The 12,485-nt window shown below is 44.8% G+C and overlaps 1 protein-coding gene across 5 annotated transcripts in view; it reads left to right on the forward strand.

Moving 5' to 3' along the window:
- ZZEF1 (zinc finger ZZ-type and EF-hand domain containing 1) overlaps positions 1 to 12,485 on the forward strand; it is a gene marked incomplete at its 5' end in the record, with an annotated part of 111,795 nt that overhangs the window by 69,001 nt on the left and 30,309 nt on the right. For all 5 annotated transcript variants that reach the window (XM_082678577.1, XM_082678576.1, XM_082678575.1 and 2 more), the window contains 6 exons: positions 716 to 877; positions 2,440 to 2,569; positions 4,278 to 4,416; positions 5,993 to 6,158; positions 7,089 to 7,351; positions 8,729 to 8,898. In XM_082678577.1, coding sequence (XP_082534703.1) covers positions 716 to 877; positions 2,440 to 2,569; positions 4,278 to 4,416; positions 5,993 to 6,158; positions 7,089 to 7,351; positions 8,729 to 8,898 — 1,030 coding nt within the window. The remainder of the gene's footprint in view (positions 1 to 715; positions 878 to 2,439; positions 2,570 to 4,277; positions 4,417 to 5,992; positions 6,159 to 7,088; positions 7,352 to 8,728; positions 8,899 to 12,485) is intronic.

Below are 12,485 nucleotides of genomic sequence, written 5' to 3' on the forward strand. Positions count from 1 at the left end.
CTGTTAAAAATACAGAAAAGCACAAAGAGTAAAATAAAAATAACCCCTAATCTTACCGTCTAGAGCTAATTGCTAATGTTAACTTATCAGTATATTTTCTCCCAGCCTTTTTTCTATATGGTGTGTACAGTTTTTTAAAGTGGATGGGTTTTGGTTCATCTGAAAATTTGTAACCTGTTATTTTCAATTTTAAAAACTTGAATAGACACTTTGCTGTACACCTGAAACTAACACAACATTGTAAATCAGTTATATCCCAATAAAAATTAAAAACAAACAAAGCTTGAATAGAAAGCCATTCCCCAGTCTCCTCCATAGTAAGTGGTTTAGACATAAACCTTAAATCAAATGGTTCTTCTCTACATCTGAGCTGTATAACCTAGGCTAATTGGGCCTGGCCCTGACCTTGCTGTTTATCAGAGGTGAGTTTTACTACTCAGTCCTTTACCGTAAAGTGTCCCCTGTGGTAGTCCTAGCAGGGTGGAGACCTTTCTCTTTATGCTTTCAGAACTCTTTTGCTTAATCTGTTGCTTGAAGAAGGTTTATATGGAGTCTGAGAAATTGGAAAAGAGATTATGAGGAACCCAAAACAGCAGTCTGGCGTTCCCTTCTGTTTTCCCCTGACAAGCACACCAGGGCTCTGATTCACATTGTTTCTGTTGTCTCTGTGGATGATGGGCAGCTTTAGTAACTTGCACCTTCGTGGCCTCTTCAGGTCCTTGCTGCCTGCCTTGTCCTGTGTCCAGACGGCCCTGCTTCATCTTTTGGATATGGGCTGGGAACCCAGTGATCTCACCTTCTTTGTTGACATTCAGTTACCAGATCTCCTCATGAAAATGTCACAAGAAAATATAAGTGTCCATGACAGTGTGATCAGGTAAGGACACAGTCCTGCACTCTGCAGTTCCTACAGTAGCTAATCAAGTACAGGGATCGTAGCACATTCAGAGCTCGGGCCTGGAGCTAGACTTTCTGGGGAGTATCCTGGCTTTGGCACATACTAGCTGGATGACCTCGGGCAACTTTTTAAACTCCTTTGTGCCTCAGTTTCCTCATCTTTAGAGCTGGAGGTAATAACAGTACCTACCTCAGGATTGCTGCGAAGAATGAATGAGTTCCGTTTCTCAGTGTTTAGCAGGTATCTGGTGCATGGTGTTGTATATAAAGTGGTGGTGGTGGTATTGTGAACTCAGCATGAGTTTTCTCCTCATTTTTGGAGATCCTCATATAGCTTGTTGAATTGGAGAATCTTTTTCTGTTGTTGTTGGTGTGTGTGTGATTTTTAGCCACTATAACCTCTTGCACATTACAAGGACTTAAGGTATGAGGGGAAAAAATAGTATGCAAAGTTTTCTTTTTTTTTTCTTTGCACTTCTCATTCCACTTACCCATTAATCACTCATGTCTGTAGAAAAGAAAGAAGAGAAAGGGGGAAGAAGAGCAAGAGGAGATAATTAGGAGGAAATCAGTGAATGAATCAACATCAATTTTCACTCTCTCAGAAGAGATATCCTGGGAAAAGGACATAGAATTTAAGCGGTCTCCTTGTTTACAAACCGCAGCCATTGCCCTGCTGTCAGAGGGAACTCTTGGTGGAGGGCTGGGGCACAGCAAGGAGGAGGAATGGGTGGGACACCAGCTTTCTGGCTCTTCAGCCATCAGTCTGCTTCTTGTTTCAAGCTTCGCCTACTCCTCCGTGACCCAGTCCTTGGGAGTAGGGACCGCACCTTCCTCAGCGCTCCCCATAGCACCTGGAGCAGGCTCAGTCTGAGTAGGCCTGAAGTCAGTTTGTTGGAACAAGTGAATGAACAAATGTGTATTTGTTGGTTGGTAGATGTTTTGCATTTGCTGTCGAGCAAATAGTTGTGTATTTAAAATTCCGGTTGCTGAAACAAACTGTAAACTGAAATTATGGAAATCTGTAATTTTGCACCTAAAAGGAGTCCCTGAGATTATCTATTAGAAATGAGGAAACTGAGGACCAGGGCTGAGTGCTGTGTCCAGGTCTTACAGAAGCCAGCGGGAGAGCTGAGGCCCCAGGGTCTCCTGACTCCCTTCTCATGCTGCTACCGCTAGGGTGTGCTGAGCATGTCCAAATTGGACTTTTTTTTTTTGCTTTATTTGGCTCCAGTGCCTGGCACATAGTAGGTTCACCACAAATGGTTGTTGAGTGGGATTATGCCATGTAGGTACAACCTTTCAAGCTCTAATTCCTCACCCATTGTAGTCTACTCTGGAAGGGGCTTCTCCCTTTTTATTGGTATATATCTATCAAACATCTGGCAAATCCTGGGGCTTTGAAAACCGAATTGACCTCTTCCCTTCAGAAGTTTAAAAGTGCCTCGTGTATTAGACCCATAGGACACAGAGTCTGCTAACAAGCGCTTTCCTTGATTATTGGGAGAGGCATGCTTTTCTCTCTTTATGTCCTTCTTTCAGCCAATGGAGTGAAGAAGATGAGCTTGCTGATGCCAAGCAGAATTCAGAATGGATGGATGAGTGTCAGGATGGCATGTTTGAGGCCTGGTATGAAAAAATAGCCCAGGAAGATCCAGAGAAGCAGAGGAAAGTAAGACCTCTCAACTAGAGTAACCTGAAGTGACTTGCTAGGAGTTTGGAGAGGAGAGTCTGTGCGGGGGAGTGCCAGCAGGCTGTCCCCTGAGAGGGCTCCAGGTGGCAGTCAGTACCTTAGTGAGTGGCCATCACCCAGCCTAGTCTTTAACCTGAGGGGCCCTGAATCCTGACTTGACCACAGTCAGGTGGTGGTTCCCTCCCGTAGAACTAGATTCACAGGAAATAGGCTCGTGGGGCTGAAGTAAAATATTAGGTGCCAGTTTATTAATTTATAGTGAGAAATAGAATTGCTGGAGGCCCTGGATTCTGGTGTCTGTGGTACATTCTTTTCCTGTAGGCAAGCAACTTGGGAAGTCATGTTTCAATCAGAAGGTTGCCTGGTGAGCGTGGAAGCAGCCATGTGTGCCCAGAATCAGAGTTACATGATTCATATGTGTAGAGGCATCAGGCTCCCATAGCCTGCCATGTCCATCTCCACATTAGGGGTTTATCTGTCACCACCACATTATGCCAGGCATCTGCTGCTTCAGATGCATTCATTTTCTTAGTTTGTGTGCCTACTATGTGCCAGTTACTTTGCTCATTTGGCATCTCTGTGGTGCTTGGATGGAGCACACCAACTTGGCCTTTGCGATTTTTCTCTCTTGTATGTTAATACCTTACTGGGAGCCATTCTAAGGTGACTTGGCATATTTGCTATGCTGTACTACCGTATGGTGACTTAGTGGTTTATTTCCCTTATTTCTAGGCCGTAAAGATAAAGCATACTGTAGCCTCCAGGGACTTCGCAGTAAAACAGTTTGTTTTGCTCATGAAATGGTGCCCTTACTCTTTCCCCAGAAAGTTTTTCTTCTTAAGTGCCAGCAAACAGTGCTTCTTGTGCAGTGTTTCCTGTATCTGTGAACACTACCCTTGTCCAGCCAAGTACCCAAGCCAGAAATCTGGATGTTGTTCTTGACCCTTCCCTTTCGCGGGCCCCTGTAACCAGTCAGCCCCCAAGGTTCCTCACCTCTGTCTTCTACTACCTCTCAGCTCTCCTACCTTCCACCATCTCACTTTTGGCCCAGTCCAGCCCTTATCACCTGTTGGGGGGGTGCTTTAACAGCTGCTGTCAGGGTCAGTCTCCCTGTCTCCAGTCTTGCCCTCTCTGATCTGTTCTCACTCAGTAACCAGAGGAGCTTTCAGAATGCTCAGTTACTCTTCTGTTTAAAATGTCTCTGACTCCTTAGACTAGCATCCCAGGCACTTGTGGTTTAACCTTTCTAACTTTATCTGGTTACCCCCCCTCCACACTGTATTCTACATACGGAATTATTGCCAAGTTCATGAGCCCTTGCCTTGACCCTTTTGTGCCTCCTGTAGAACTTGCTATTGCTTTTATCGGGCGTGCCCACCACCCTTGCCCCCACCCAGCTAATGCCTGTTTGCCCCTCAGGTCTCACCTGAGGAATTAGCACCTTTGAAAAACCTCCACGTGCCCTGTAAGCCTCCTGAAATTTCTATCCAAGCCCCTGTCATACTGTATGCTGTCATCTGTTTGCTTCAGGGAATTCCCAAGTAGACACTAAGCTCCTACATCCCCTAATCCTAGCACCTAGTACAGTGCCTGGAATATTTTAAGTACATACTGAAGGGTGGATTGATTACTGAATAGTGCCACATTAAAAGTCTGTTGGTTAATTGTGTTTTATTTCATCTTATAGATGCACATGTTTATTGCTCGCTACTGTGACCTGTTAAACGTGGACATCTCTTGTGATGGGTGTGACGAAATTGCCCCCTGGCATCGCTACCGGTGTCTGCAGTGCAGCGACATGGATCTCTGCAAGACTTGCTTCCTAGGTAAATTTCACGGCCTCAGTGTGCCATACCCAAAAGGAATAAGCATTTCTATTTTCTGTGATCTTGTCATTTTTTAAACCCCACTGTACAGTAACAATACTGCCCCAGCAGTGTTCTCTGACTTGTTGGCGAATATGACCCTTATCTCCCCAACTGAATGATAAACTCCAGAGCTCTGTTATGTGATGTGCTGTCATCTTCTATCTTGCTGGGTATAGGCACTTGATAAACACTCAGCACCAATGAATGTACATTCAGTTGAGTTTTCAGGAAATGATTTTGCCTTCTGAATCATGCAGTGTTTATAAGAAGTAAAATACACACAAGCAAACTTCAGAAAGTCTTGAATCCTCTTGACTTGTAGGTGCTGAGATAAAGCAGGTTGTCAGTAGTAAGCAGTTGAATGCTCCTTGTGTGCATCACCCAGTCGAATAAGATACAGCCCCTGCTCTGGAAGCATTTATAGTCTTAGCAGGAGACTGGACCTGCTCACGAAATGTATATTCCAGGACAAGAGTGTACATGCTGAGTTACAGATGAGCAGTACAGATTGTTCTGGAAAAGTTCAGAAGTAGGGAAGGCTACCATTGCAGGAAGGCTTGTGGAGGAGATGGGATATGAATTCGTCTTTGAAGAAAGTTAGAACTGGGTGATGAAGGAAGCAGTGGAGAGTGCGTCGTCATCCAAAGCTGAGCAGGTCCAGGGACAGAGGAGTGAGCATATGTAGTGTGTTTAGACAGACTCTCCAGTGTCTGCCGCTGAGTGATAGATTGAGACAGGTTGGGTCCAGGTTGTAGGACCCAGAGATACCAGGCTCAGGAATTTGAATGAGTCTACAGACAGTGGGGAAGGTTTTTCAAGACCTGCATTGGGAACATGACCAGAGCTGTGCTAGAGAAAGGGGGTTCTGTCCATGTAAGAGTTTCCTTTAGGAAATCAATCACAATAGTGACAAGGGGATTAGTGCCTGGACTGGGTTTCTGGCAGTGGGAACTGAAGTGGGTCAGAGGTAAGGAGCATTGAGCAGGTGTATGACGGGGCTCAGAAACCCATTGGACTCAGAGTAAGAAGGAGACCAGAGCTGTCAGTCTCTTTCGTGACTAACATTCTTTCTCACTCAGTGGGTCTGTGGTTATGGAGTCTGTTTTCATCTATGATTTGGGAATGAAAAAGTAAGAGCAAATACCTGATTACTTCTCAGTGCCTGTTAAGAAGAATACACCAATATTTGTTAGAGGAGAGGTCATGGGAGACAGCCCACAGATTGGTGTGTGGACTTGTGCTGCCAAATGGAGGTCATGATGGGATTGGTGACCTGTTTGATCAGACTCCATATTGCGCTGGAAAAGCAGGGTCCATGCACGGTACTATGGCTAAGATGTTCCATGCCAAGAACATCGTGCATATGCTAAGAGCCACCTGGGGAACCCTTGGTCTCCAGAAGATTCCTGTGGCCCGTGACGCCCCGATCAATCTGTTGGGAACAACCCTGCTTCTGGGGTTGGTTTGGGTTTGGAAACTAGCCCTTCTAAGAGCCCTTTGCCCAATTCACCTCACGCTGCTGTTTTCCCCCCAGGTGGGGTGAAGCCTGAGGGCCACGGAGATGACCACGAAATGGTCAACATGGAGTTTACATGTGACCACTGCCAGGGTTTGATCATAGGCCGGAGGATGAATTGCAATGTGTGCGATGACTTTGACCTTTGCTATGGATGCTATGCGGCCAAGAAATATTCCTATGGGTATGTCTCAGATGACCTCCAGCCTGGTAAACTTTCCTTCATGTATTCCGTTGCCTTCTTTTTAATAATTAAAAAAAACCTTCCATTATAAAAAATGTCAGACATACCCACAAGTAGAGAGAGTAGCACAGTGAATCTTCACATAACCATGACCCGGACTCAACAATTAGGAGGATTTGGCTATGTGTGCTTAGCTTATTCTTCTTTTTAATTTTCCTTTGTTAAAGTATTTTAAAGCGAATTCCAGACCTTAAATCATTTCCTTCCTGCATACTTCATATCTGTCTCTAAAGATTATGGTCATTTTCTCATGTTACCAAAATACTATAACCACACCCTGCGAAACTTCACAATAAGGAATTCTTACTTCACCTGGTTTCCATAGACAGTCTTCTGGGGATTGTGAAATCCCAAAATGGAATGTGCAGTGTTTGTTCATTTTTCTGAAGAGAGGGCCCATACCCATCTTTAAAATTTTTAATATAAATTTATTAATTTTATTTATTTATTTTTGGCTGCGTTGGGTCTTCGTTGCTATGCGCGGGCTTTCTCTAGTTGTGGCGAGCAGGGGCTACTCTTTCGTTGCGGTGCGCGGGTTTCTCATTGCAGTGACTTAGGCGCGCGGGCTCAGTAGTTGTGGCTTGCGGGCTCTAGAGCGCAGGCTCAGCCGTTGTGGTGCACGGGCTTAGTTGCTCCATGGCACGTGGGATCTTCCCAGACTAGGGCTTGAACCTGTGTCCCCTGCATTGGCAGGCGGATTCTTAACCATTGCCCCACCAGGGAAGCCCTGTCTTTAAATTTTCAATAACCACAGTCTTAGAGCTACCTGATGCCCAGTTGTGACCATGCATGTGGTCCCCTGAGGCCCAATTCTCCCTTTTTGGGGGCTCACAAAGGCCTGTAGGCCTTAAAGATGTCTTGCCTTTGCAGCCACTTGCCTACCCACAGTATCACTGCCCATCCGATGGTGACCATCCGGATCAGCGACCGGCAGAGGCTCATCCAGCCCTACATCCACAACTACTCCTGGCTGCTCTTCGCCGCCCTGGCTCTCTATAGTACCCACCTGGCCAGCGCCGAGGACGTGGATGGTGAAAAGCTGGATCCCCAGGCCCGCAGCAGTGCTGCCACCCTGCGGAGCCAGTGCATGCAGCTCGTCGGGGACTGTCTGATGAAGGCTCACCAGGGAAAAGGTAATTGTTCCTCATGCATGGAAACCAGACCACCCCTCAGCTGCTTGTGAAGCAACAGCCCCAGTGGAAGTGAAATGCAGTGCTCAGTTCAGAAGCAGTAAAACCCAGTTTTCCACAAGAGGTGCTCACCCTGGAGTGGAACCTAATTTTAAATCCCCAGATGCAGGACTTCCCTGGTGGTCCAGTGGGTGAGAATGCGTGTTCCCAATGCAGGGGGCCCGGCTTCGATCCCTGGTCGGGGAACTAGATCCCACATGCTGCAACTAAGACCCAGTGCAGCCAAAATAAATAAATAAATATTTTTTAAAAAAAACATCCCCAGATTCATTTGAGAGAAATGTCAGCATTAAAGTAGCATTTAGTTTCTCTAAAATATTTCATGAAGATGTAAAAAAAATTAATAATTAAAACTCTTGATGTCTGGGGATGAAGTATTTAGTATTTGAATCCACCAGACTTAACTTTGCCAAAGGAATGCAGCCTTTTTTTAACCTGGAGTGCAAATCTACTTCCACACAACTGTGTTCTAGATGAGAGCTATTTATAACTAAAATAGTTTGATTAGGGACTTCCCTGGTGGTCCAGCGGTTAAGACTCTGCACTCCCAAAGCAGGGGGCCTAGGTTCGATCCCTGGTCAGGGAACTAGGTCCCACATGCCACAACTAAGAGCCCACATGCCACAACTAAGAGCCCGCATGCCACAACTAAAGATCCCGCATGCTGTAACTAAAGATCCTGCACACCGCAACGAAGATCCTGCATGCCGCAACTAAGGCCCAGCACAGCCAAATAAGTAAATAAATAAATATTAAAAAAAAAAGTTTGACTAATAAAATATCTAGTTGACTTTGAATCTACTGAGGGGTGCCAAGGAGAAAAATAATGTGAATGTTCAACTTCTGAGTAATTTAAACTCCTTTCAGAATAATGGACTAACTCCCCATTCTAATAAACATTAGAGAAATCAGACTTGGATGAAGTAGCAGGTGGGTAATACCAGTACTTCAGAGCTATTTTGTTATCTATTTGCCAGTGGAAATTTAGAAGTCTGGCTGTTTGGGGCTACTACAAAATTTTAATGTTCATGATTTTCTAAACAGACAATCCTATTGTATCTTTTGTCCTCTGTTGTTAATAAAGTACAAGTATCCCCCACTATCGAAACTTCCGGTGTCTGAAATCAGGAGCTGAGTAGATTTGGACAGCCATGGCGAGGGGGGAGGGAGGGTGGAAGGTTGGATGGAGTACTCTTTGGTTCATTTCGTGGAGAACTCAGCCATGTATTTCCATATAGTAGCAAAGTGATTTATGGCATTTGCAGAGAATAATCCTTATTATAAAACTTTTAACCATTCTCTTATTTGCTTCCCATGTAGGTCTTAAAGCTCTAGCTCTTCTTGGTATATTGCCAGACGGTGACTCTACTTCAGAAAAGCAGGCCCCACCAGTCGCTGTGCCCACCCAAACATCAGAGGAGCAGCCAGAGAAAAAAGCCATCCAGGCTGCTGTGGAGCCAGCCGATGCAGGCCCATTTGTGCACCGCAGTGTAAGTAACAATCCTTCCCTGGGCAGAATCACAGGTGAGCTCAGAGCTTTCACACGAGGGACTGGAACACAGAGGTTAACGGTACAGGCTCGTGACCCAGATTACCTGGGTGCAGATCCTCTGTCAGACCTTGGGCATGTCACCCGAATCTCTTTGCTTTGGTTTTCTCGTCGGTAAAAATGGAAGGATAATAATGATAATACCCATTCCTTAGGATTGTTGTGAGGATTTACATGCATTACATACATTGAAATAATGTCTATAAAGTGCTTAAAACAGTGTTCAGGAACTTCCCTGATGGTCCAGTGGTTAAAACTCCATGCTCCCAGTGCAGGGGGCCTGGGTTCGATCCCTGGTTAGGGAGCTAGATCCCGCATACCGCAACTAAGATCCTGCATGCCACAACTAAGATCCCGCATGCTGCAGTGAAGATCCCACATGCTGCAACTAAGATCCTGCATGCCACAACTAAGATCCCACATGCCACAGCTGAAGAGCCCGCATGCCACAGTGAAAAGCCTGCATACTGGAACGAAGATTTCCTCACGGAGCAACGAAGATCCTGCATGCTGCAACTGAGACCCGACACAACCAAATAAATAAATAGATAAATAAGTAAACATTTTTCTAAGAAAAGCAGTGTTCATAGTAAGTTCCCTGTCAGTGTTAATTACTCCTGTTTCCTGCCTCCTGTGGTTTTTATAAGAATTGAACAAGATTATGCACCTAAAGAGATTGGTTCCTGACCTATGGTGAACACTGTATATGTGAAACTATTTTTATATTCAGCCAACAAATAGGTGATACTAATTGCTTACCACTTACCAAGTAGTTTACATATGTAGTTTAGAGTAGTTTGCATATGCTTGTGTAAGTAGAAGAAAAGCCTTCCTGGATCCAGGTGGAACCTGTGACAGTGACATTAAGATTGTTCTGTGGAAGAGCAAGCAGAGCTTCCATGATGCTGCCTCCAAAGCTTGAGCTGGTGCTGTAAATGCCCCTGGCTTTGCCTCAAGAGCTGCTGCTGTTTCTGTCCTCTGTCTCTGTTGTGGAGGATCCCCATTTGGTGGTTATAGCTCATTGGGATCCTGTTGTCATTTAGAGGAAGGCAAAAGCAAAGGTAGCTGGCAAAAACTTGAAAATTCTATTAGCTTCATTCGGCCAGAGAGCCAGCACAGGACAAGTGACATAATAACCTTCAAGCCTGTTTTGACCACAAAACCCCTTCTCCAGGCAGCATCGAACCCACCCACAGATTATGGTGGGGCAGAAAGAACGTTATCAGCAGAGACAGGATAAATCAGCAGTCTTATCTTCACCTTTGAGCCTGGGAATAATTGTATCTTCTTGTGAGCTCCCAGCATCTTATGCTACCCATCAGCACAGCACTCCCCATGTATCTACTTATTCATTTATTTATATGAAAATGGACTCGGTGAATTTTTTTTATTCAATGGATTAAAATCTTTTACTTTTTATTACTTAGTTTGATGCTCATATTGTCCCGTGTTTGGCCAATGGAAACTTCCAGCTGGCTTTTGTGTCCTTTTGATATGTCTCCATTATTATTTGAGCACTTTCTTAATTTTTGATACAAAAAGATGTTTCAGGCTTATCTTAGGCTTTCCCTGCCTAGGGACTGGAATCACCCTTTTTCTAAGGATCTCCCAGGGCATTATTTTTATTCCTGAGGTGTCCCTACCTTTTGGGTCCTCTTCCCATCAGCAGCTGGGTATACCCAGGGTACCCTGCCTTTGCCTCTGGCTCTTAGTCTTCTCTCTAGCAAATTGCAGTTTCCAACACTGTGCCCACAACAGAACCCAAACGTCCCCACTACAATGGCCCTAAGAACCATATCCTATTTGGGCCCTGAGTACAAATCACTTGTTTTTGAACTTCTGCGCGTTTCTAGCCAATCCTAGGCTGTATTAAGGGTATTGTCCCTCCTTCCCTCTAATGTCTAGAGATACTTTTTGTTTTAAACAACTGAGAAAGCAGTCTCAGCCAGAGACATCATCTGTCTACAACGGCCTCTGGCCAGTAATGAGACCCTCTTGAGTGCCATGTGGTGCAACTGCAGTGGCTCTTTGGAGTCCTGTGATAACAGGAAAGAAGATCAAGACTAACATTATTAGCCAGAACTTAGGAATTATATTGTTTCCACAAAGGGCCACATAGTACAGAGAGTATAGTGTTGGAGATCTTTTCAGAGGGTACGTTTTTAACAAGGCAGGTAGCTCTCCCAGTCTGATCCCCTTTTTGGACAATCTTTTTTTTTTCTATTAAATAACTGTATTTAAACTTACATAGAGATTGAGAAATCCAAGATCAAGAAACAAGTCAGGAACAGAGCTGGGAAAAAAGGTCAGGTCTATGGATCTCAGCTTCATAGGAGAGAGAGAAGGTAGGGGACACGGTGGAAAGTAAAGGCACATTTGTCTTCATGTGGGTGAAGCTGATAATGTGTCGATTCATGATGTAGATGTGTTATCTTCCAAATGCAGAAAGCAATTAGCTGACTTAACACAGGGAAAAACCAACAGTGACATGAGGACGGGGGAGGAGTCGCTAATTCGTGTCACGGGGGCAGGTATCTATGTCACTGACTTTAATGATATTTTTGACTTGAACAGCCATTTTCTTTGTCTTTTCTTTGAAAACCTCATAGTCTTCAGGGCTCAGATCACGGCCTTTGGCAAGTGCCATCGTCAGGGAAGTCATGAATCCGTCCTCACTTGTGTTGACTAGAAAAATAATACGTACCTTCCTGCGATCAGGAAGTGTGTATAAATAGTCCTTCCCTGAGTAGAGCATGCTGAACCAGATAGCCACGGGTTTTTTTTGCAAGGAGGCTGAAGCTTTGACACGTACAATTAACCCTTCGATAAAAGGTGACTCCAATGTCACCATTGGATGACTCGTTAATAAGCAGAAGTTCATCCTTAGTGGTCCATTTTCACTTACCATGTTTTCATTGTTGGCAGCCAAGTAAATGGTACTCCAGTTTCCAGTCCACTCTTCAAGCACCCACATTTTCTCTTCCATTACCATTTCTTCTTCTGTATCTTGGGCAATACAGAGAATGCCTTAATTTAAAAAGTGTATTGTTGTAAAAATGTCGCTGATGGACTTGCTCGATGCAGGGTTAACACAAACCTCAGAAAGCTCCAGTCGTCCTGTGGTCAAACAGAACTGGTGCTGTGATCAGTTTCAAACTTAGATTCAAGTTCCATTGTGTCTTGGTTCCGTCGTGTGCTTCGGGCAAATCTCCTGGACAATCTTATAGCCACTTTCTTCTTGGGGTGTTGAGGGTAGGATTGATGTTGAGGTTACAGTATCTGGAGAAGGGAGGATAAGTAGCTGCTGCTGGGAGATGTCAGGATCTTCTCATGAGTGTTTAGTGTTGGACAACGCTCCGTCTTTGGCTCCAAAGTGTCCTCTTCTCATGAGTGTTTAGTGTTGGACAACGCTCCATCTTTGGCTCCAAAGTGTCCTGCCTTCGCAGACTCCTTGGAGCTAGGGTGCCTCCACCGTGCACAGAAGGCTTCCTGCCTGGCCTGGTTTCCACATATAAGCCTGTGTGACAG

This window comes from Grampus griseus (assembly GCF_964374135.1).
Source record: "Grampus griseus genome assembly, chromosome: 20".
In the NCBI taxonomy this organism is placed as follows: Eukaryota; Metazoa; Chordata; class Mammalia; order Artiodactyla; family Delphinidae; genus Grampus; species Grampus griseus.